Here is a 26387-nt window from a genome sequence, read left to right on the forward strand (position 1 = left end):
ACAACCTGTAAACTATCATGTAAATACAACAGAAAGTCATCACTAGAGTGGCCATGGTCAGCTCCCATATGAAGGGAAGGCTAGTTGATTTCTTGCAGACATCAAGAAGCAAAAAAAAAAAAAAAAAAAAAAAAAAAAAAAAAAAAAAGGCTACTTAGCAATTCCCACAGAGGAATCATATACAGCCACCTGGATGGATTATAAGTAAGGTAACTTTAATTTGTTAGGTAATTCAGGTCACTTTTAAGAGCAAGAGGAGGTGCATAATGACATAGGTAAGTAAACATAAACCAAGCTGTCCCCAAAAAGCCAGGACGTATGCTTTGTAGGTATGACTGGCTTCCACCCCAAGGTACTCAATGATGTGAGAGTAAAGCAATTAGTAATAGGATTTCTGAATTTAGCCAGCCTTTCTATACTGCTTCAGTCATTTCACTTTGTTGCACTGAGCAGACGTGAATAATGGAGAACTGAAAATCTCCAAAAAGCTAGTGTGAGGGGAGCTGAAGGGGGCAACATCAGGTGGGGGGATACAGAAGAACACTCCAGATTTCTCTGAAGAGAAGCATCAAACCTGTGCATGAGCTGTGTTTGCTGACAGGCTACAGAACCAGACATGCCAGTCTGGAATGCCAAGGGCAGAGATGAGTGGCTGCTAAGAAAAGCTTCAGGCCAGTGTCAATGTCTACCAAATGGAGTTGCCAAAAGCCTGCATGCACGTTCTGCAAGCAGAGAACACTCTTCCAAGGCTGGCAGTGTGGGAACGACTGGCCACGTGTCACGCTTCAGTGTCCTCAACCACAGCTTCAGGCATAGAGGAAAATTACTGTTAGCCCTGTGGTCTGTGAGTGATGACAGCAAGGGTAGAGTTTTCCCAGGCATTGAATAGGGAAGGCTGTACACACCCATGTCTAGAGATATGATGACGCACTTCTCCCCGCATATGGTCGCTCACAGGATCATAAAGAATCACTTAAACATTTTCGCTTTGAGGTGTTCCTTTGCATGATTTATATTGAAGGTCTTATTTCCAGCATATTCCCAGCTCCTGGTTACGTATATGGCAGCCTTCTATTCCCTAAAGAATAAGAACCTAAAGACATTTTAGTAAGCAGCTTCTGGGGATAAATCAACTGTCACAATGTCATATTTTCAAGGATGATCCTAAATTCTGAAAGGGGGGGGGCAAAGCCAGCGTTCCTCTACAGGTGAGAGCAGGGGAACTGCTGACTCCAGGAAAGATTAAGACAGGGAGTTAAAGTCATCTTTGCTAGCACCCCCTTTCTGAGCCCTGAGGAGTGTGAGGAATCGGGTGAAGGATGTCCCAGGGGCAGGAGTAACCCTCTGACTGATGGACAGCTCGCTGGCTTTAGAATCAAAGCGTCGCTGGTTCTTTTGATGGATATGCTGCCTTTATAGAGCTGGTCTTTCAAGTAAAAGATTCCTTTTTGCTCCTTTCTTATAGACAGTTCTAGAAGGATGAAAATAGGGCTGGGAACACAGTTCAGAGCGCTTGCCTCATATGCTCAATGCCCTAGGTTCAATTTCAAAGACGGAAGAAAAAAGTAGAAGTTTTTCATGTGACAGCAAGGAGCATACTTATATTTTGACAGCTATCTTCTTTTAAAATATATAATTGCCACTGAAAGAAGTGGTGTCAAGTTGACATTGGTTTCATGGTTTTGTTTTTTTTTAAAGAAATGTAGAAATAATGGGCCTAGCACTTCTTTTTCATTGACTGTGAGTCCATTTGCATTACGTTATTCATTTATTGTATAAAGTTCTATGTTATCAATTCACAAAATAGTCCTGGAACTTGCATTATTCACGGAGGCTTCTGATAGAATGGATACATTGGAAAAACAGTCATGTGATCATATTCAAAGTAAATTACAGTAGACATAGAAGCCGGTACATTGTTATTGCCAAGGTACTCACCCAGTCTTGAAAAAGTATGAATCACACAGTTAATTCCCAGTTGTTTTACAGCATCATTTTTTTCCCATAAAAACATAAGAGGCATTTAAAAATTAATTATTTCCTTCTCTCAGAACTACTACTTATGGTGGAGGAACTGTGACATCTGTTGCTCACATTGACTTTATGCCATCCCCACTTTGACTAAGGAATTGGTGAGAATTCTACTTGAATTCTGAAGGACTTTTACTTCCAGGAACAAGAGTCTTTCCAGGGACTGTCCAGTCCCTCCTGTTAATTAAAAGTGCAAATATATGTAGTTTTATGTTTTTCAGATTGTATTTCAGGCAAGGAGACTCCTGACCTTCAGTGCTACAGGAAATACCTCTTTCGGTGTGCTTTTTTGGTGGTGCTCTGCCCACCTGCTTAGGGGCGAACTCTCCAGGCTCCGTTTTAGTCATGTAATCCACACGTGCAAGCAATTAATGACTGGTCCATAGTTGGAAGTTTAAATTTTCGATTTAATGTCCCAAACTTTCTTTCTATTTTTAAAGAAAAAATCATTGTTTTGTTTTGTTTTTTGCTTTTTTTGAGATAGAATCTCTCTGTGTTAGCCTTGGCTGTCCTGAACTCACTTTGTAGACCAGGCTGGCCTCGAACTCACAGTGATCCACCTGCCTCTGCCTCCTGAGTGCTAGGGTTAAAGGTGTGTGCCACCACGCCCCACAAAATAATTTCTTTTTAAATAATCTTTTCTTTAGAGAGTAAGAGAGCAATCTTGATTGATCATAGTGTATCCACTAAAATCCTGCAGTACGTAGGCTAAGGCCTGGCTAGGCAGCCATGACTATAGCATCCTAAGAGATTATTACCTATCTGGGCTTTCCAGGGTACACAACCCAGGGTTGTCTCTTTGGTACAATTGCAAATAGCAATCAACTGTTTAATGACATAATGTGAATTTTTATGGGCTCATCTAATTCTCCAGCCAGATTGCTCTCTGAACATTTGAGATAAGTCTTCACCTACTCCTTAGACATGTTCAACACACAGGTTAATTTCTCACTATTGATTTTCTCCATTATGCTTCGTGGCTGTTTCGAGATCACTTGACCTATACAAAAGATCTTGGCGACGGTCAGATTGAAAAGAACAGCTTTCTAAAAGAATGCTTGAAAAAAAAATCAGTAAAGATACCAAAGTCACCGTTTCCTGATTCTTAGCAGGATGCTCAAACTGCACGTTTTGATTAAGGTTAGAGGACAGGAAAAAAAATGTACATATTTTCAAGAAGAGATTTCACATGTTAGGTTCTGAATGCTCGGGCATTTCGAGGGAAGTGCAGTGACTCAGAAGTCCATCAGAGAAACCCTGCCAGGTCTGGGAATCTCTGGGATTTTGTTATTTATCTTAAAAACAAAACCAAGCAAAACAAATATAAACAACAACAAAAAGGAATGAACTCTTCTGGATCTTCCTGTCCTAAACTTCAGTGATTTATGGCCAAAATGAATAGATCATATTGATGTATGTATTTTTATTAACAAGGAAACTATATTTAAAAAATAGTAAAAACAATGTAAGAACAACCTGTTACCAGAACAAATCGAGAGTATATAACCAGTGTGATTTCCCCTCTCTCAGGCCTACGCGTTTTTCTCTTCACTCCCACAGTATGGAAAAGGAAAAATTATTTCAACAATTAAATATCCAGTTTAGTTAGTTTTGAAGTTACTTCCTTTTTCCATACCCCTGAAATATTGCCCATTAACAGAAAATGGTATCAGAAAGGCTTTATTAATGGTCATTTCTTTTCTGGGCTTCCAAACAAAACAGCAAGATCATTATTTTTAATGGGGGTGGGCTATAAAACTAATAATTCAGTAACAGCACTTTTAAAGTTCCCAGACTAAACAGGACTGAAATGACTGAGGCCATTTCCACATCACTTGGAGTGAAGATTTATTTAAGAAAGACTAAACAATTACATGGACCCCACTCCATTTCCTTCTTTAATAAAAATTATGACTGGACAAACAGCAGATTTTTATTTAAAAATAAGAGAAAAGTAAGAGTAGATTTCTAAGGGAAATTTCTCCTCGTGTGTGTGTGTGTGTGTGTGTGTGTGTGTGTGTGTGTGTGTTTGCGAGTGCGCATGTGCACATGTGTACACATGTGCATGTGTATGTGTGCGGGTTGTTTTGTTGCTTCTGTGAGATCTTTCTTTGGAGTCACTGGGTAGCATAGGTTTTTGCTTGCTTGTTTGTTTGTTTGTTTGTTTGTGTTTTAAATTGAATTCATCCAAGGGCGCTGAAACAGAGCTTCAGCTGATTGGTGGAACATGACCTGTTATGAACCATGACAGATAACGTAGGCCCTGAAATTAGAATAGCAAGTGTAATGAGAGCATGTCATGTAAGTCTTAGATGCTACGCACCCCTGTTTTAAAGAGAAGTCCAAAGGAAACAGAACAATGGTATGAGCACTCTGAAATCATCTGCAGCACTTTAAAGGGTTAAACCTGCTTAACCCATCCTCAGAGAATGGCACCAAAGAGTACGTAGCTCACCCCTTAAGCGTGGTTAGTTCTAGGCCTGTTGGTAGCCTCAGGTTGCCAGAGCAGTCATGCGCTCTGTTTTCCACCCCCCTCCCACCCGAGTAATAGGATCCATTCATAGGTACTCACTACTGCAGGATTTGACCTGAGAAAATGCTAGGGTTGATTAGCTCAGCAGTCGTGGTGAAAAGTCCCTAAATAATTCCTCCCCTTGGCCAGCAAGGGAACTGCTGCTCTCAGTTCTCAGAAGCAGCTTGGTGAGGTTCTCAGCCAAGACCTTCAGATACAGGAACTTCTCCGGGACAGCCTACGTCCACGTGACATTTACACATCTTCCAAGCAGGCTCCCTGGGTCTAGGAAATATTATTCCTGACTCCCGAGACCCGGGTGCCTGTGACCATCGGTAGGTAATCACTTTTTTTTCCTTCCTAGGAGCTGGCATGGTGGCTAATTTTTTTCTAAAACAGTCATATTGATGTGTTCAAAAATCCATTGCTGAGTCTCAGATAGAGGGTCACACCTGGCCATGAAAATCTTCTTCTCTGCAGGGTTGCAGTCCATACAGCTGTTGCTCACAGGATGAAATAAAGTTCTGTCCTAGATGGATTAGAAAGAAAAGCTTGATATAGTATGTGGTGAATGCTACTGCCCAAAGTCTATGCATGTAAAATATTTGTTTATATCTGAGCATATACTCAGAGTCTAATTAAACCAGCTCCCAAGTCAAGGAATATCAGATTTCAAAGGATCCATAACTCCCAAGACAACTTAGTCATCTGAGACAAAAACAAAACAAAGCCAAAAAAGCAAAAACAAAAACAAAAAACAAAAAACCAAAAACCAGCAACAACAACAACAACAACAAAAACAATTCATTCATTTTTTTTAAAAAGAAGAATTCACTCATTTTGTGTTTTGTAGTGAGTATTTTTCTTCATGTTCAGCTGCTGACAAATATAAAGGGCTTCTAGCCATTTGGATAAAATATGACATGTACACACACACACACACACACACACACACACACACACACACACACACTGTAATTGAGTGCACAGGAAATAATAAACACACACAACTAAAAAAGTATGTGAGACTATACACCAATTGTATATTGCAGAAAACAAAGGAAATCAAAGTTGAAATGCCAGGTGCTCAGCTGTTGTCTTTGGAAGATGGATGAAGGGCTAGGGAGAAGGGAAACATAGGCAACAGCCAAGTGTAAAAGGTCAAATCTGTGAGTGCTGAAGAGCCAGTGCTTCCAACTTCTTCAACACAATATCAATGATGTTGCAGTTTAGATAACATGCATGGTTCTGGTGACTTTTTGTAAAACGGAGGTCTCATGTACTTAGTATTAATAGCCCATAATCAATCAGTCAATCAATCACCTAAGTACTTGAGACAGTTCACAGCTTAGTGAATAAAAGGCGCTCGCTCCCAGGGCACAGAGTTTAAGTCCTGAGCAAGCTCATTTTCTGAACACACCCCTTTTTATCGTGCACCTAGGAAGAGAAGGAAAAGTTGAAAGGGAAAGCCCCTCCCTTAGGTCAAACACTCACTCATACGGTGTTCATGAGTTTTCTTTAAAAGTGTCGATGATTTGAGGGAAGCTCCCTAAATCACCACTTAAGCGTTAGCATCACACGATGCTTTATTATTCAGCCTAGGAACGGTTTTGGGGTTCCGGATGCTCTGGTTGGTTTTCCCTCACGGGAAATGTACAGTACTTTTAGGATTAAGAGTTTCTCAGCCACCCTTTGTAAACACTTATGGGTTCCTGGATTTTTAAGACTCAATCAAACCAATATTTAATGTCCTTGAAGGATCAGGATGTTTGCATGAAGGGAAAGGAGAAATAAGGAAGAAGAAGAAAGGAAACGTGGCAATTCAATATGCGTTTCTATTTTTAGTGTAAACAGAGGACTGTTCCTATCACAAAGGGTTTTTTATTCTATTCCTTAAAGTCAAGGTTTGTTGTGGATTTTGCTTTCTGAACTTGAATTCAGAGGTCTCCCGAGGCCTCTTTACAATTCTTTTCAACTTTTTCACTAACTCCTCTGCCGTCTGACCCCAGGGGAGGGTTCTATGAAACTCTTTTCCTTTGTGGGGGAGACAACACATTCTAAGATGCGACTGCTCTCAGCTCCTCATCACAGCCTTCAAGGTTTCAGCCTCAATTTCCAGCAGCTTAGCTACATGGATCAAATATTTTTTTTTTTTAAACTAAGCTTTCAAGCAATCTTCATGGTTTTACTTTTTATATAGTGCCGGGAAACACACCCATTCAAATTGTGGGCATTCTAGAAGAGTGTTCTACCACTGAATTACACTTCAGTTCCCACCAAATAGCACCGTTTAATGTTTTTTTACATTTGCTTAGTGTGCAGTGTGTATGCGTGTGCATGTCACAGTGTATGCGTGAAGGTCAGAGGGCAGTGTTCAGGATTCGGTTTTCTCCTTCCACCATGTGGGCTCCAGGTATGAAACTCAAGTTGCCAGGCTGCATGTGAGCACCTTTGCCCACGGAGCCTTCTCGTGGGCCCCACTATGACCGTTCTTAAACTGTTAACGTTCAGGAAAATTCTGTTTGACTTGCTAAATTCTAACCTAACTCCGCTCCATGTACATGCACCTCCTTCTCGTCTTTAGTACCTTCCTTTCTTCCTACTGCTTTTACCAACAGCTCAGGCAGAGCCCTAGACACCTCCAGCTTCCCCTTAAAAAACATGCATTTCCGTGAAACCTAAAGTCAGTAAAGAAAATGAACACTCTCTGATTTCTTTTTTTTTTTTTATTCCTTTTCTTTTCTTTTGTTTGTTTGGGTTTTTTTGTTTGTTTGTTTTTTGAGACAGGGTTTCTCTGTGTAGCCTTGGCAGTCCTGGACTCACTTTGTAGACCAGGCTGGCTTCGAACTCACAGCGATCTGCCAGCCTCTGCCTCCTGAGTGTGCCACCACGCCTGGCCCTCTGGTTTCTTGTCCTCATTGGTGTGCGTGTGCCAGCATGGCCAGAGAAGCCAAACCAGATTTCCTAGGCACTCTATTTTTCTGTACATTCATTTCTGAGCCATCAGTTGACTGTAGTTTCCAAACCCCTTGTGGAAATGCAAGTTCTGACAAATACAGACAGGTGCACTCATTGGTATAGTCAAGGCAGGCTATGTAAATTTAGTGGGACCGGAACAATCCAGAATAGTTTTCTGTGCTTGTTCTCTGTGTCCTTATAGGAGTTGAAAAATGGGAATGCGTTGTATTTATCTACATCAGGGAAGCTGATGTAAAATGAGAGCGTGAAATAGACACACCCTAAAGTCTTCCTCCGTCATAAAGTTGAATGAGCACTTTGTTTCAAAGTTTACTCGTGACAGAGATGAATGGCAGGGTATTAGTGCTCCCTTAAAAGCAACTGATTATTCTCTAGTTACCGACTGAGCTCATTTCACCCTGCACCCTTGTCTTTGGAGTGCCCAGAAAGGCCACAGAGATGAAACTTATAGGAACATTTTCAGCCTTCAACAGAAAGTACCTTTGTCACTTTTGACCCTGAGGGTGACATAGTTGCTCTCTATAAGCGTCTACAGGGCTGGGTTTTGGGATTACTAAATGTCTTTTATCGATGAATCTGGTACTTGAAATTAAGTCAGTGGAGTGAATAATCGCCCTCCGAATATATCTCTTCTGCCATGACAACCCTCTTCTCCTCTGCCCGTCATCCCATCAGTCATGCCTGTGAATGGGACGCTTTCTTTCTTTCTTGTGGAATAGACTTGTGGGTACTTTGGAAAGTGTGATGTTCCATGCCAGTCTTCTGTAGGTGATGAGCTATGTTCTGTCTTTGCTTTGCTTTGCCCAGTGCTGACAAAAGGCTCTGGGCATGACCCCTGGGTCTTAATATCATCTTTACGTCACGTTGTCTAAGAAAACTAGAAAGCACCAAGCACAGGATGTCTAAGGATGCTGAGCTGCCCCTCAGAATAAGTTCCTGGTGCCGGGAAATCAGTGCATGCAGATGAGCATGGGTAGTTCATGGAAAGGCATACTATTTCAAGGCTGGCCACAGACTTGACGTGGGATACCTGTGTGTTCTCACATCTGTAACTGCACTTTCTTAGCTTCCAGATTCACAGAGTCTGAGACTTAAAAGAGTAAGTGAGCTGCACAAAACATTCCAGCTTGAGCTTGGGGTCCTGAAAGAACTGAGTGCTAAAGACACAAAGGCAGTAAAATAGACATGAGAGTTCATGCATCACAGAAAGTGCATGCCTCACAGGAAGTGCATGCCTCACAGGAAGTGCATGCCTCACAGGAAGTGCATACCTCACAGGAAGTGCATACCTCACAGTAAAAGGATTCCCAGAACAAAACACGATACAGCTGGAGGAGCCTCGCTGTCCTGGGAAAAGGCCTGAGATTTGTGGCTGTATAGGGAGCCGCATAAATTCTAGTCAACCACTTGCTTGTTGTTTGCCTTTGGAGAAGGTACTAAAATCTATGAACTGTAGTTCATGTACTTGGAAATATAGATAATGTACCCAAGTTTGTTATGGGGATAAAATGTGAATTGCTGGCTCCATGCCCCACATATGAGTAATTGTGTGATAGCTTCCCCGTCCCCTAATTTATTTTTAGTCAGAAGCATCTTCAGCTCTAAAAACCATAATGTACTAACTATCTGGTCTGAGGCCAGCTAGCTATTCAACACCAAAGGGCATTTTCTGAAAGATGTACCCTCTGACTCAGTTACTCACTCACATTGTACAACAGTACCTCCCACTTTAAACAAAAAGATTTAGGAAACAGCGGGAACCTAGGACCATTGAATCAGCTTTTCTGAGTAACTATAGAGTTTTGGCTGATCTACATTTTTTTTTTTTTGAGACAGGGTTTCTCTGTGATAGCCTTGGTTGTCCTGGACTCACTTTTGTAGACCAGGCTGGCCTCGAACTCACAGTAATCCGCCTGCCTCTGCCTCCTGAGTGCTGGGATTAAAGGTGTGTGCCACCACGCCTATCCTTGATTTACATCTTTAGCTTGAGATATTACTATCGTTTCAGGTTTTGAGCTTTCCAGAAAAGAGAACAATCGGGTATGTGGGCCTTTTGAATACATTATTCAGATGGGCAAACTGAGTTCAATAGATATTTATAAAGTGCCCTTTATATTTTGGTTAATGTCAAGAAAGAGGCATACGCAAGAAGATAACTTAAGTCATATCTTCTAACCCAACAAACAAGGAGATCAAAAGTACATAATAAGTGTTTGAATTAGAACAATGTCAATGAAGGTGATTAGGAAACAATGCATTTATGCATTTGATTAATTTAAAAATTAATGGGCAGATTCTGTTTACCAGGGTCTTAGCTATCTATCTATCTATCTATCTATCTATCTATCTATCTATCTATCTATCTCACAGTTTCATTCCATTTTTTTTCACAGCTACTTAGGTGATTCTGTCTCTTGTTTATTGTGAAAAAGGCTACAGTACACATGGTGGCATGCTGACTTAAACTCTTTCCTGTATATAACTGGAGCAATACAGCTAGAGAATGTGGCAGTTACATTTTCAGTTCTATGACGAACCTCCATAAGTACTTCCACAGCAGATGGGCTAATTTGCATTCCTACCAACAATATTAAGTTGTTACCCTTGTCTTTGCCAGCATTTGTTTTCCTGATGATAGCCATGTTGACTGGGATGAGAGAGACTGTCAATGTAGTTCTGATTTGCATTTCTCTGGTGCCGGAGGATCATCATTTATGAACATTATCTTGTAAATTTATTGGGGTTTGTACTTTGAGAATAATCTGTTTAATTAATTTGGCTGTTTATTGATTTGCCTATTATTTGCTTTTTACTTCTTGAATTTTTCATATGTTCTAGATATTAATCTCTTGCAGATGGATAGCTAGCAGATTTCCCCTCATTCTGTAGAATGCCTCTTTACTCTGATAATTGTTTTCTTTACTCTGTGGAAGCTTTCTAATCTGATGAAATCCATCTGTCAGTTCTTGTTATTATGTCCTGAGCTATTGGGAGTCCTGTTCAGAAAGCCATTGCCGATGCCTAAATTGTCAAGTGCTTTCTCTCTATACCTTGCTGTAACCATTTCAAAGTTCTAGGTCTTATGTTATGTACAGTCTTACATTCTAAATGTAGGGGTAGGAGCATAGGCCATAAACAATAAATATAATAAATATGATATTATATAAAAATGGAGAAATCAGGAGGACCTGAGTTGACAATGGTGGGGCCAGAAGGAAAGAGAATTAGCAGTGCAAAGGCTCAAGTATAGCAGTTTCCAGAGAGAGAGAGCAAGAAGGGCCGGTGCTGTAAGCACACCCTTTTGGATCAATAGTTTAAAGAAACAGGAATGGTAGAGGTAACTGAGTGCTAGACAAATCAAGTTATGGTGACCAGAGCATCTTTGGTGTCACCAGAACGCAGGGAACATACTATGGACTTCAGATGATTATATCTAAGAAGCATGCAATGGCCATAACATGAAGACACTTTGGTTCAATTTTAAGAACTTGCTTCTCCATGTAGGCACTGAGGAGTAGCCACTGGAGGATTGGTACTTAGGATAACGTGGAGGAAGGCATTGGAGTACATCATGAGAGAACTGATGAAGGCACCAGCAACAATCCGAGTTTGAGCTGATACAGAAGCAGGCTAGGGGTTAGCAAGCGCCGTGAGCTGAGGTTATTTGAGATATCTGAGAACTTAAATGCGCATAGTGTTATAATTAATGGGATGTGGAGGCTGTGGTACATGGAGAAGGTGAGTGACTGAAGTAAAAGCAATATTGAACTGGGAAAATAAAAGATGACTCGGACCAGGAGTGGCTGGCTATGATAGTGGTTTCTGTTTTAGACATACTAAGTTGGAGATGCATATAGGATATTTAGGTGTTTATATCCAATAAGAAGTTGGTCAGACAAGATGTCAAGGTAGTTTATCGATATAAAAAAGAGTTAATTACAGAAGCTTGATAAATTTTCCTGTGATTGAAAACGTGAATGTTAGAACAACAAAAGTAGATACTTTTATGTGAGAGAACTCCTTCATAGTCAATGTCTCTGGTGTGTGGTATGGAGGGAATAAAGGCTTTATGTATGACTTTTAACTCAGGTTTGTCCCTGGCGGTGACTTTTTGTTGATCATTTAGTCTATCAGTGATTCATTCCCCTATAGTCTGTAAAGTGAGGTCAATAGGAAGAAGGGAGAGATGAGGTGCACATTGATAAGATCTGCTCTGCCGCCTTTCAAGGTTGTGGAGAAGAGCACGGTTGGTACATGACCATCATTTGAGTTCTTGGAGAGAAATCAGTCCTTAGTTTCACTGTTGGCTTCTGAGAAAACACAGATAACTTCTAAACAGATATACAAGTGACAAGCAGTCATATTGTTTACTGTTTTCTTCCTTTTCTGCAGCAAGTCAGATGTGTCACAGAAGAACATTGGTCTCACACATTATTGCTTAGTTTGGCCTCTTACAAGTGATGCTTCTGAATGTTCTTAGTGTACATGTTGAGACAATGTTGGCTATAGCTGGTTCTCAGCTGGTCCTCTTTCTCTCAAACTATATTCACTGGGCTGTGCATAGTGATGTGCACAGCATATACTCAGTTCCTCTCAGAGCATCCAGAAAATTCCAATATGTTGGATACCTGCTCTTCAGTGTCACTCAATGTCTTCTTGCTTAACTATATTCTCAGCCTGACTTATGTTTTCCTGTCCAATTCTGCCACCACACAGACATCTGCCCTCATAGCTCATCATTTTCCTTCATGCTTATGCATTTCAGGTGGGATTTCTTTTCTGTTCTCTGTAGAAAACCAGGAATCTTGCTACCTTGGTGTCTTGGGATGGATGTGTGTGTGTGTGTGTGTGTGTGTGTGTGTGTGTGTGTGTGTGTGTGTGTGTATACCACTTTCATCATTATCTAACTTCTAGTCATTCTTTGGTTTTCTTTCAAAACTCATTTGATCTTCCCAGCACCCCTGTCCCGTGTGTTGCTTGGTGCTTTGTGTTGTCATATCGTGCAGTGTCTTAGGGTTTCAGTTGCTCTGATGAAACACCATGACCGAAGCAACTTGGGGAAGAAAGGGATTATGCAGCTTATGCTTCCACATCACACTTCATCATCCAAGGATGTTTGGACAGAAACCCAAGAAGGATAGGAGCGTGAAGGCAGAGACCACAGAGGAATGCTGCTTACTGGGTGGCTCGCATGGCTTGAGTACCCTGCTTTCTTACAGAACCCAGGACTACTTTCCTAGGGGTAGCCTCACCCACAATGGCCTGCGCCCTCCCCCATCAGTCTAATTAAGAAAATGCCCTACAGGCTTGCCTACTGCCCTAATAGAGCCATTTTCTTAATTGGGGGCTCCCTCCTTCCTGATAACTCTAGCTTGTGTCAAGTTGACATACAACTAGGCAGTGCATGCTTTGAAAGTTATGTATGTATATATGTATGTATGTATGTATGTATTTTATATGTACTCTCTTTGAACTCAAAACTCCACGTGAAGATAAATTGTTTTAGATCTTGTTGCTTCTGTCCATATTTCTTATGTCCTCTAAATCAACCTGCCTAGAGTCCTGTAAACTTAACACCTCTGTTTACTGCATATTTATGAGTCATATGGTGCTACGTGCTGTGCCAGATTTCTTCATTTCTCCCCCCTTAGCCACTCTTTGAGAAACCAGAATGTGGAGAAACAGGAAGCTAGATGCAATTATTCATTCAGCAAATATGAATTAAGCCCTATGATGTGCCACAATGTCTTTCTGTGTGTGTGTGTACATAAAGAAAGCACAAAGAAATCAGTCCTTTTGTGAAATTAACCTAATATTTACCTACGAATAGTTAAAATAGTACATAAATGTTTGGTCTAGAAGTACAACTTTTTAGACAATGTGTTTCTTTACTTATTTGGGTGTTAAAATCAAGTCAGAAGATAGCTAGCTGAAACATGGATGGTAACAGCTGATATTCACCAAACTCTTATATACCATACTCTAAGTGCAATGAAAATTTATTTAATTTTTGGAATAACTATTGAAATTGAATGATATTGTTATTTTCATTTTATAACAAAAAAAAATAGAGATACACAGGAAGCTTTCTAAGGCTCCAGAGCCAAGATGCACAGTAAAGCTCATGATGCAAATGGTAACCCCACTTCCACTCCAGGACCCAAAGTCTATACCCTTAATGTCTTAAGTGGAAAAGCAGTCCAGCTCCATCTTCACATCTGTTCTGAATGGAAGAAGTGTCCTTGTCAACAATACCATGAGTCTTTCAGAGATCCTATCACCAAGCTCTGTTTCCATTTGGCTATCTAGGTGGTGGCAAGCACTTGGCTCAGCCTTATGTAAGAGCAGACTCTGATTGAGTCTTTCTAATTCAGAGTGATGCAGAGTGCAACTGAGTTGTTGCTAAGTTGAAATGGCAGACATTAGAACACTGTGACAGTCAACTGGTTTCAGATAGGTGAGACGCATAGGCAAAACCAGAATGGGGTGATGGCGCTATTTGAAAGGTCCTCCATCGGTTCTGCTCAGACTATAGCTCCAACCAATGACAATACGTGCAATAAGCATCAAACCCCTACCCAGATCTAACCAATGGACATGATATTCTCCACAGTTAAGTGGAGAGTGGGAACTGATTTTCACATGAACTCTGGTGCCCCATATTTGACCACCTCCTCTTGATGGGTAGGCTCAGTGGCACTCAGAGGAAGGATAGCAGGCTACCAAGAAGAGATTTGATACCCTAGGATCATATACAGAGGGAGGAGATCCCCCTCAGTCACAGTCATAGGGGAGGGGAATAGGGTGAAAGTGGGAGGGAGGGAGGGATGGGAGGATACAAGGGATGGGATAACAATTGAGATGTAATATGAATGAATTAATTAAAAACAACAACAACAAAGGTCCTCTATCGTCTTTCAGACCCACCTTTAGTTGGTTTTCAAAGGTCCTTTCAGGTGACCAGGATTTACCTTCACCTCAGAGGAAAAAGCTTAAGTAGAACACTGATTTCACCATGAGACAGCAGTCTAGTAAACATATACTTTCCCAGGGGCTAATCCTCTTACTACCAGATTGACGGTTGAAAAAAAATAAAGTCACACCTCACTACATTGTCACTTCCTGCTGGCACAGGGTGTACTAGTGGATGTTGCATTCTCATAACAATAGAGCTTCATTGCTTAGTGAAGGGATGGCCCTTGTGGGAATTAGCCTGGCCCTGTTCTGATAAGGTAACAAAGCTGTCAGTTGGACCCAAGGTCTTCTCAGAGTACAGGGACTCTTTCTATTGCATATAAGTGGACGGGGCAGGAATTGTGCCTCTGGTTTTTGACAAGAGGTTTTGAAAGTCTTTGCTTTCTGAAGGTCAAGGCAGAGGACAGTGGCTTAGATATTAGTGGTATTAGGTAAATCTGTATCTTGTTAAGGAAATTCCTTCAAATGGTCATTAGTCATTCAGTGACACTTTTGATTTATGATAGAGGGCTCAGTTAGTGTACATTGGGATCAATTAATTCTGATGAGGCATATTGCGTATGCGCTGATTCAACTGTGAGTGGGAAAATAATGAACTAATTCAATTGCTATTAAGTTGGGGGCAAAGAACCAAAATCCAGGTGGGGTTAATTTAAAATTTCCTATTTTTATTACTGTTTTTGGGGGGTATGCTGATAATTAACTTGAGACCTTGTACATGGTAAGGCTTTGCTCACTTATTGAGCTACACCCCACACTCCATGAGATAGAATCCAGTAGAAACAAGTGGCTAGCTCCACAAGCTAATTTAAAAGCCAAGCATATGAATCAAGCAAGAAAATCAACTTGCGCTAAGGTAGTATTGATTATAGCAAAAGAACAGAAGCTTAAAAAAAGAGTGGCAGTCATTCATTCTGTTTTCCATGATTAAAGCAGACTTGCAGTTTTAGGCTCTTTTCTGGGTTGTATGCTATCTTCTAGAACTCTCTAGAGCAGTGGTTCTCAACTTTCCTAATGCTGTGACCCTTTTATTTTGGTAAGTGCAGTTAACTTATTGATGGTATTCAAGAGACTAGGGCTGCCCCGACTCCTCATATTATTCTGGCGGGGGGAGGGGAGGGGGTCTGGGATGGAAACTGTGAGGGAAATGCTCAGTGTTAAGGGCTGAGTTGGGACAGGGACTCCTCAGCAACCAAGGCCTTTATCTCTTTCTCTCTTGTTCTCATGTCCTTGTTGGTGTGTGTGGTCCAGGCCTTCTTATTCCTTGAAGGCCATGTAGGCCATGAAGTCCACCACCCTGTTGCTATAGCCATACTCACTGACATATCAGGAAATGAGCTTTACAAAGTTGTCATTGAGGGCGATGCCAGCCTTAGCATCAAAGGTGGAAGAGTGTGAGGTCTCGGGGGATGACCTGGTCCTCAGTGTAACCCAGGATGTCCTTTAGTGGGCCTTCAGTGCCTACCTCACCATCTTCTTGATGTCATCATACTTGGCAGCTTTCTCCAAGCACATATCAGATCCATGACAAACACATTTAGGGGTAGGAACATGGAAGGCCATACCAGGGAGCTTCCCGTTCAGCTCTGGGATGACCTTGCCCACAGCCTTGGCAGCACCAGTGGATGCAGGGATGATCTTCTGGGCAGGCCCACAGCCATCAGGCCACAGCTTTCCAGAGGGGCCATCCACAGTCTTCTGGGTAGCAGTGATGGCATGGTTATGGTCATGAGTCCTTCCACAATGCCGAAGTTGTCATGAATGACCATGGCTAAGCAGTTGGTGATGCAGGAAGCATTGTTGACAATCCTGAGTGAGTTGCCATACTTCTCATATTTCTCATGGTTCACGCCCATCACAAACATGGAGGCATCAGCAGAAGGGGCGGAGATAATGAGCCTTTTGGCCCCGCCCTTCAAGTGGGCCCTGACCTTCTCCTTGGCAGTGAAGACACCAATAGACCGCACAACACACTTCACACCAGCATTAGCCCATTTGATGTTAGCGAGATCTTGCTCTGGGAAGATGGTGATCGCCTTCCCATTGATGACAAGCTTCTTGTTCTCAGCCTTGACAATGCCGTTGAACTTGCCGTGGGCAGAGTCATATTGGAACATGTAGACCATGTAGTTGAGATCAATGAAGGAGTCATTGATGGCAACAGTCTCCACTTTGCCAGATGAGCAGAGAGCTCTGGTAGCCATGGGACAATACGGACAAATCCGTCCACTCCAACTTTCACCCTCGTGTCTAAGGGATGAGGCTGGCACTGCATGAGAAGATGCATCTGTCTCTGGAATAAGGAGGAGCCGAGATGCTGCGACCCCTTAATCTGGTTCCTCAGGCTGTGGTGGCCCCCAACCATAAAATTATTTTTATTGCTACTTCATCATTGTAATTTTGCTGCTGTTATAAATCATAATGTAAGTAAATATTTTCTAATGGCCTCGGGCGACCTCTGTAAAAGGATCATTTCAACCTCACAAAGGTCACAACCCACAAGTTCATGCTGCTCTAGATGGACTGTCCAGGAGATTGAATTCGATCCAAATGAAGCCATGTGAAGGGTAGAATCTGGAAACTGGGCCATTGCATCAGCAGTAAAGACCAACGACCAGGCAAACATTTTCAAATATTTTAAGTTGTTCTGAGCAAAATGGACTAACCTTAATCTGTAGCATACTAGAGGTCAGGGAGGAACTTTACAACACTGTTAAAAATGGAAGGGCTGTTCAACTATGACCACACATTTTAGAGTCAGAGTAGAAATGCATTCTTTCTTTGCTGACTTAATTGTGAAGGCTATATTCATTTGGAGCCTGAAGTCACTATCTAACCAGAATGTTTTAAAATTAACAGTCCCATGGCCTCCCATCTGCCATCTCTGTGGGTCAGCATGACTTTATCATGTGGAGACCAAAGCCTAGCATGTAAGTTAAGATAAATAGTCAAATGTTGGCACAGGCCAAGACTTTCACCTACTCGGTCACTTTAGACTAATAGGTATTGGTTTAACTGGTGTTTTTGTTTTGTTTTGTTTTGTTTTGTTTTCTTATCTACACTCCCTGTTTAATGAAACATAAACATCTTTTTCAAAAGTGGAAATTAAAGTGTAAGAACATCCTAGAGAGCCACTACAAAAAGTAATTTTAAATGTTTACTGTTTGGTCATTGGGGGAGGGTATTTGTGATGAAGAAATGATAAGCTCCTGCAGTAGAGCTGAGCTTCCTGACGGAGAGACGCCTACACCCCATAACCAAACCCTTGGATCTTTAAGTCAGTCATTGAGTATTTACTTAGAAACTTCACTATTAAGGATTAGGGAAGACATAGGCATGTGAAAGAAAAGAGCTGAGTTCAGTGGCTCAAGCCTGGTAGCCTAGCACTTGGAGGGAGGTGGAGGCAAGAAAATTGGGAGATCTAGGTCATCCACCGTCACGTGGAGAGTTTGTGTCTATCCTGAGCTATCCTGAGCTGAAACCTGGTCTCAGGGCACAGAGGAAAGGGTGATAAAAGGTTCCTGACCTCAGGGAGTTAAGGTGACAAGTGACTGACCACATTTGATCAATGTTTAAGTTACAAGGCAGGGAACGTGGTCCTGGAAGAGAGAGTGATGCTGCAGCCCACAGAAAGCAGGAGGCAGGCACAGGTTAGAGAAAGTAGGCAAGACCTGAGCTGGAAAATTGGGTCTTCATCTAACTGCCTGTTAGAACCCCCGGGGAGATTTCAGAATCCCCAAACCTCACCATCTAGAGAGCTTTTGTTAGCTTACAATCTACCACCTTAATAAATGTACTTTCATGCGTTTTGACAACTGGTGCTTTTGTAATGTTTAATTCTGTTGACTCCTGCTTTTACTCCAGACTTTTCTTAGCTATCTTCAATCCTTTCACTTTGGTTTTAGAATCGTATTGATCAGTTCTCACATCTGAATCTGCTGCCACTTGATTGGCTTACACCAAATGCATGTTTCAATTTGAAAACTTAACCTTCACAGTATTAAGCTATAATCCTTATGATGCCCTTTCAATTAAAATTTCTTTTAAAGGATATTGTAATACCTTTTTTTTTTCTGCCCACTCCTGCTCCTCCCTGCATTGGGCTGTAGCTTGAAACCAGAGCTTCCTGTCACTAAGGCTAAACAAGAAGTTTACCACAGACGATAGCCAGCCCTGCTCTGCAGCTTTCCCTGTGGTGGCCTTGCACGTCTCCCCCACCCCCAGACAGGAACTTACTAGTTATCTTAAGCATTTTATGATAACAACATAGAACTAACTGCTCTTTAGTTTCATTTTCTGGTTTTTGTTGCTCAAGTATGGACAACTGGTCTCATCGTGTTGAAATCATGTTAAATGTTCTAATTCGATTGTAATGGTTTAGTTGCCCAGACTCTTGGGTTTTCAAGATATTTAAATGCATTATCTGTGAGTAGTCCATTTATCCTCTTCCTCTCTAATCTTGATGCCTTTACCTTTCTTTAGTCCACCTAATTACATTACATATGATATCCTGTACATTTGAGTAGGGGTGGTTAAAGTCCACATCTTATTTTATATTTAGTCTGTCAAGGAAAGTTTCTCTTTCTCTCTCTGGTCTCTCCTTCCCTCGCCTCCTGCTCCTGGTTTATTCCCATCCTCTCCTTCTTTCAAACAGTCTCCTTTAGCTCTGGCTGGCTAGCGTGGAACTTGCTATATAGACCAGGCTGGTCTTCAACTTATGCAATGCTAGCCGGGCAGGAGTGGAACATTCTTTTAATCTCAGCACTTGGGAGGCAGATGCAGGAGGATCTCTGTGAGTTCAAGGCCATCCTGGTCTACACAAAAACCATACACATCATAGGTGTGTTCAATCACACTTGCCTGGAAAAAAGTTTTGTTAATGACAAGTGATAGTGTTTGTTTTTTATTTGGGTATTTAGTGAGATAGTGGAAGCTTTATTATTACGCACACAGTTATAATTTTTCCTTTTTTGAATCCACCTCTCAAATGAATGTGCTCACAGTTTTAATTTAGGTTATACATTTTGAGACTCTTAAATTAAGATACATGCTGCAGGCTACCAATAAAATGTTGACATAAGAGGAGTAGGGCATGGGAGAGAGCTTTAGTTTGGTGAAGATAACAGCTATTAGTGTTGCTATCAGAGACTGACTACCTCAGGGATATATTCTGTTAGGCAATAACATTGTTACCATTTTCCACCCACACGGATAGAGCTTTGGTCCAGCTATAAGCTTTACATGGCTTATCAGGTAATTATTATACCTGCTATAGTAATGAAGAATTGAAAGTGAAGCCAAAAATAACTTTAAGCTTTTCTTTGCTGTTTTGAGACAGGCTCTCGCTTCGTTGCCTTGGCTCACAGTGTGTATGCCGGGACACACTGTCCAGGCCAGACTGGCCTTGAACTGGTACCAAGTCCTCCAGCCTCTGCCTCCTCCTGAGTCTTGGGATTATAGGTATGAACTACCAGAGGGCCAGGTTATATTAACTTTTACTAAGACTAAGGCCTGACTTCTATGCAGTTTCTGAAGGTTTGGGAGAAGAATTGGGAGGTGAAATGAATTTATTTTCTACTCAGCAAGAAACCAAGCAACATTATAAAACAGAGGAATGCAATGGCTAGATATTTTGGAAACTCTCCCTGAACAAAAGTCAGTGTGGAAAGGGCAGGGAGATTCTTTAGGAAACCACTGCAGCGACCCAAGGGTAATATGGGAAGGATTGTTCTCTCTCTCTCTCTCCCTCTCTCTTTCTCTCTGTGGTGTGCATGCACTCATTCGTACACAGGCATAAGAGTGTGTTTTGAAAACAATGGTTGGGCACAGAAATCAGCAAGTGGTAGTGATTGAGTAGATGTGGGGATGGAAGAGGCGAAAAGAGAGTTTCCTGTTGAACGATGATTTAAATATTTTCCCTGAGTTGCTCCTCTTGTAACAGGGGTCCCCCTGGTGGCAAAAGAGAACCAAGGTGGGGATTTCTCTCCTAAGGGAGACACGTGCTGTTCTGGGACACATTTGTACAAATGTAGTTACAATATTGTAACATAGAGACATCACTCTCCTCTGGGGGCATCAAAGAGACTTATTTAAGAATAAGAGCTGAGAGCTAATTGTTGCTAATGGACCAGGAAGTGGTGTCTGACCACAACCTTCACCTGTTTGAATGGGGTAGATACTGGCCAACTTCTTCTTCTTCTTCTTCTTCTTCTTCTTCTTCTTCTTCTTCTTCTTCTTCTTCTTCTTCTTCTTCTTCCTCCTCCTCCTCCTTCTCCTCCTCCTCCTCCTCCTCCTCCTCCTCCTCCCCTTTTTAAATTTAATTTTATTAATTTACTGGCCAACTTCTTTCTCCACGAAATCTCCACATAGCTGGAGTCTGTTGAACTAAATCCAGCAAACACCGGGGAACTCTCCTGGGGTATATTGATCTTGTTTCTTACGAGCACATCGGAGGAGTGAGTAGAGACATTGAGGCCAGATTCATCTGAGTTTGAATGCTGGTTTGGCCACAGTTCTACCAGCATTACCTTAACATCTTCCTGCGTACATTCTATATAATAGCACCTGGCTATGGGGCCTCAGGTGACGGGTGCGAATCACTTGCTCAAGGCTTGCTCTTCATGAACAGTTGGAGTTGGTCCTGATGGCTCCCTTGGGAGCTCAGGAGATGAACTTTTGGACTGATTCATAAATATTCATAAATACCAAATTTAAAATATGGTAATAAAAAGAAGACACTCCAAAACAACCTCAGATTGATGAACTGGTGGATTACCCCCATTTTCCCCGAGGCCGAGCGCAGCTGAACAGGGAAGGAGGCATACCCGAGAGCTGTCTGAATGTTTTCCCCTCTACGTGTTGAGCAGCCCTTGGATTTTTCAAAAACAGGTGTGCTACATAGGCCTGAGTCATCGACCAAAATGAGATATTTCAGAAACTTTCCATTTTAAGCTGTTGGCATGTTCCTCATGGAGTGTAAATGCCTTACTTGCTATATAAATCCGTGGCGTGTGACCTCTTGCTGAGCGCCGCCACCGATCTGAGAAGCTAGCCAGAGCTAGCGAGCGATTGTTTTCCACCAATCCCTGTAGATACCGGAGAGGTCTGCAGTGTTAAAGCTCCTATGAGCTCCCTTTTGAAATCACTGCAGCCTGGTGTTTCTTCTCCAAGAGCTCTGTGTGCGTGTGCATTAGTTGGTCTTATCCATCTGTAAGCTTTTGTAAGCCCCCTAATGAAAACAACTGCATTTTCGAGGCTTAATTGCTTATTATTGAGTGGTCTATCTCTCGTTCTATAAATGTACAATGATGAGAAATGTTCTGTTCATTAGGGGCCGTCAGCATGGGAGGCAGATCGGGAGTTTTATTGATGTCTGCGGAAAATATCATCCTAAAGGTCAGAAAATAACCATTGGAGAGGAAAACTTTACCTTACTACACTCCACATCAACCATATTGCATTGAATAGCGAGAGTTTGACAAGACTAATCAATTACACACTGCATGAAGAGAACAGTTAGGTTTTCCCATGCAGCCGTTCCTTTCCCTTGTATGTGTGAGACCATCTACTCATTAGCTCTTTAGGTTTTAAATTGAATTGTAGGGTGTAACAGCTGATATATTATGCCATTTCTGGAGATAAAGCCAAAATCTGCTGGATCCCAGGAAGATGATGATAGGTGGAGTGGGCGTGACAACCAAGTCTGCTCTGAGTGCGGCTGTTTTGGTGTGGGCACCTTGAAAGGTCTAAACCAGAGCTTTCACAAAGCGAGAAAACACTTTCATGGCTATTGCCTACCCCTGTGTCCCCCACCCCAGCCTCTTCCACTTTCTGTAATTGGGGGGCACTTTGGCTGTAATTTGGGGGCTCGTTGGCTGGCCTCTATCACAGGAGAACCATGCTTCTACTGAAAGCACTAGGTCCACTTTTCTTAGAGCCTGAATAAAGTTTGGGTCGAGTCAGAGCACCAACTCTCCCTAACTGGGAGAGCCTGTCTGTTCTGTGGGTCTGAAGGGCAGCCAAGAATGAAAATGCTTAAAAATAATGTAATTGCTTAATTAACTCAATAAACATGAGTCTGTATTTGTTTTAAAATTATTTTCTATCATATTTGTTTTAAAACTATTTTTAGTCATTAAGTATTAACTCACAGCTTAATTTATTTTAGGTTCTACAAATAAGTTTTCCTTTGATATATATATATATATATATATCAGGGAAGATTTTTATGGCCACATCACAAATAGGTCACTTTTTGTCCAAATATTACAGTTATATTTACATCAATATGTGTGTGTACGCGTGTTGCATGCATGTATATATGTATATATGTATGCATGCATTGATGCATTTGTTTTAACCAGAAAGCTGCTAAGCAATACCCTGGGGTATACAGTAAATGAATAGATGTATTAATCTATGTTCGTTGTGAGTTAGGGTTTTTAAGAATTATGCATAAGAATATTTGCTTAATTAACATGTGGCAGCTTTTCGTTGAGCCGAGTGGTACTCATTATCTGGAGTCATTTTTTCAGTTATCCTTGCTTGGGAAGAGGTACACGTGACAAGTGAAGGTAAAAGCATGCTTTCTCTACTGCATCTTTCCCTGTCATGGTGGCCTCCATATGTGTGAGCTGAGTGTGTGTGTACATATGTCCAGGTGACACTCTGAATCAAAACAGCATGGTTTTAACAGACCTCTTGCGACAGTCTGAAATCACGACAGTTTGAGAATGACCACAGAGCCGACTCTTACCTCCCGGTATCCCCAGAGCTGGTTCCCTTTCATGCCGTGACAGTCGTAGAGGGTGACGGGGCTGCTGTGCGAGATGGCATCGAAGCAGAATTTTCGGGTATGTAGAGGCTCACCGGGTCGAATATCTTCTCGCCACCCGAAAGTAAAGAGCTGGCAAAATAACAGTAGCAGAAAAGCTGTGGTGAGTTCAACTTGGGGAAAAGGTTCCAGAGCATAGGGGAGAGACGCTTTAACAAGTTAGAGCTCACATTTTGATTCCAAGGAAGAAGGAGACCTCAGCATAACAGAAGCATTGAAAGGCCATGCTCCAACTTCCGCCCCTGAGCCCAGACTGGTAAAAATGCAAAGGAGAAGTTTTCGGTTAGGAACAGGTAAGGAAGGACAGAAGGGAAGAGTGGAAGAGAGGGAGAAGGATACTTTGAAGGTGGAGGAAGAGGAGATGATAGGATGGAAGATGAGAGAGGTGAGAGGGAGGAGGGAGGGGCAGTGGGAGGATGGAAGACAGGCAAAGCCTTTAATAAAACTCTTAACATTTGTCACGTAGATAAAATGTTCCTGGATCAAGGACCGCAGAGTTGGCCTAATGAGCAGATTAACTGCCAAAGGACAAGGCTTAAAGTTGAGCTGGATTGATGCTCGCACCTTGAAAAATCCAATTTAAAGGAAAGCCGAGCTCAATGAACTAAAGAATAGGCAAATTAATTTTCTAGGGTAGGTTAGAGCGATTCCGTGGGGCAGTGTGGAGAGTTTTAGCTTGTAAGTCACAGTAAGGAGTCCACTTCCCACTTACAGGTCCCTGACCTTCGACCTCATGCAGGAGTTTCATGGAATGAAAGATTCCACGAGCCCGTTTAATACCTCAGGATGCCGTCCATTGTCCCTACCCTCACCCGTGCTACCCGTCTGACTCTGTAATATTACAAATGTGTCCTAAATCAACCTTACAACGTGTTAAATTAACAAACTGCATTCCCGTTGAGAAAGAACATTTTTTTTAGTTACCTGAGTACATTTGTAGGGTACACCAGAAAAGATCCTTAGTTAAAGGAGAAGATGGACTGAGGAAGCCTTGTGATTTCTTTCAGTTCTGGCTCAGTAGGTTATGTAATTCTTAGAGGACTCTAGGAGGCAGACAGCTGTCCGAGACAAGGCCTTTTTGGCAGAAAACAAGCACAGTGCAGACAATACACTCACCACTGACCTCAGTATTCGAGGTCCTACCTAGAGAATCCAGGGCAATCCATGAGATGGCTAAGAGAAAACAGCTAAGTGGTTGGATTCTGAAAACAATTGAAAGGACTAGAAAAAGAAATGATTTAAATCCAACTTACGCAAGAAGACTGAGTGTCTGTGCTCTGTTCCCCTGAAAGACAGGGCAAGAGACCAGGATTGCCTCAGACAGAAGGAGAAGGGGTGTTAGGTTAAATTTATTTATTCATTTATTTATAAACTTATTTATTTGTTTGTTTATATTTTAATGTACATTTGTGTTTCATTTTGATCTATTCTTTTTATTTACTTATTTATATACTTTTACGTACATTGGTGTTTTGACAGCATGTATGTTTGTATGAGGGTGTCAGATCCCCTGAAACAAGAGTTACAGACAGTTGTGAGCTGCCATGTGGGTGCTGGGAACTGAACCTGGGTTCTCTGGAAGAGCAGCCAGTGCTCTTAAGGCTGAGCCATCTCTCTAGCCCAAGTTAGGCATTTGTGATGGAGCCATGAAGAGGAGGGGTGTAATCTCTTTCCCAGGTTTTCTTTTTGTTGTTGTTGTTGCTGTTTTTAAATCATGCTTGTGGGAGCTGGGTGTGGTAGTGCATGCCTTTAATCCTAGCACTTGGGAGGCAGAGGCAGGTGGATCACTGTGAGTTGGAGGCCAGCCTGGTCTACAAAGCGAGTCCAGGACAGCCAAGGCTACATAGAGAAACCCTGTTTTGAAAAACCAAAAGAAAAAAGCCACCCCAAAAAACCAACCAACCAACCAACCAACCAACCAAAAAACCCCAAGCAAACACCCATGCTTGTGGACTGAGACGCATTGATTTGGGCTGCTCCTGATATAGACACGGCATGTACTATACCCGTGGCTTTGAAGTACTGTGCTCCTCTCTTGTGACAATCTTGCCTTTCATCTGCCTGTCCTGCCTGGCCTTAAATTCCCCCAGACCAGTTTTCACCAATACACTCAAAACCCAGTGACCATGTCTGGTCTAGCCTCCAGCAGGACTTCCCAACTGTGCATCGCCCAGATGACCCTGTTTCAACATAGCATGCACTCAACCAGATTCCCATTTCCTGGATAGCCTGTTCTCTTTCAGTTTGTCTTGGCTGGTGGTAATATCATTCATCTTGTCAGCTGTGCTGTGAAGTCTTTGAAAGTTTGCCTCATTTACTTTTCTCATCCAATTATTCATCAAGTCTTGCCACTGTCTCTCATCTTTGGCTGTGCTGGGGACCAACCCAGCCCAGAACTACTGCAATAGCCTGCTTCTTTTCCCACATTGTTTGTCCTGTACATACATGCATGTGTGTGTGTGTGTGTGTGTGTGTGTGTGTGTGTGTGTGTGTGTGTGTGTGTGCTCAAGATGGTTCAGAGGTCAGAGGATAGCCTTAGGCATCGTTCTTCAGCACTGTACACGTTTGTTTTAAAGACAAGGTGCCTTGTTGGCTGAAACTTGCCACAGAAACTAGGCTGGTGTCCAGTGAACTCTCAAGATCCTCTTGTGTTGTTCACTTCCCAGTGCTGGGATTAAAAGTATGTGTGACCAAACTCGTCTTTTGGAATGGATTCTGGGGGGTTGAACCTGGGTCCTTGTGCTTGCAAGGGAAACACAGTCTCACACATTAGTCTCTCCTAGACAACAGAGACATCTGTCTGGGAGGCATGTCTAATTGGATTGTCTGTCAGCCTACAGTCCTACAGTAGTTTTACTCGTCAGTATAGACGTCCAGAGGTCAAAGCGGCCTTCATTTCTGAATAGCTTTGCCTTCCTCATCTCTTTTCTTAGTCCATCATGACTTCCCACTGTGTTTCTATATCCCTCATTAGGTAGTGAGAGCTTTAATGGCACAGCGTGTCCTTTTAGAACTCATTTTCCCAGTACCCAGAAAAGTTCATGGTAAGCATTGGTG

At 42.0% G+C, this 26387-nt stretch overlaps 1 protein-coding gene and 1 pseudogene across 4 annotated transcripts in view; both read right to left on the reverse strand.

Moving 5' to 3' along the window:
- Window positions 1-1765: 1765 nt before the first annotated feature.
- The window catches only part of GALNTL6 (polypeptide N-acetylgalactosaminyltransferase like 6), a 1047269-nt gene continuing 1022647 nt past the window's right edge, over window positions 1766-26387 (reverse strand). For all 3 annotated transcript variants that reach the window (XM_084760044.1, XM_084760046.1, XM_084760045.1), the window contains 2 exons: window positions 23253-23402; window positions 1766-5072 (listed from right to left, as the gene is read on the reverse strand). In XM_084760044.1, the coding sequence (XP_084616170.1) occupies window positions 4923-5072; window positions 23253-23402 (300 nt within the window). In that variant the 3' untranslated portion in view covers window positions 1766-4922. The remainder of the gene's footprint in view (window positions 5073-23252; window positions 23403-26387) is intronic.
- Window positions 15755-16862, reverse strand: LOC311585008 (glyceraldehyde-3-phosphate dehydrogenase-like; annotated as a pseudogene). Its single transcript has one exon. The product of its transcript is annotated as a glyceraldehyde-3-phosphate dehydrogenase-like (transcript).

This window comes from Acomys minous, assembly GCF_964271855.1.
Source record: "Acomys minous genome assembly, chromosome: 15".
Classification (NCBI taxonomy): Eukaryota; Metazoa; Chordata; class Mammalia; order Rodentia; family Muridae; genus Acomys; species Acomys minous.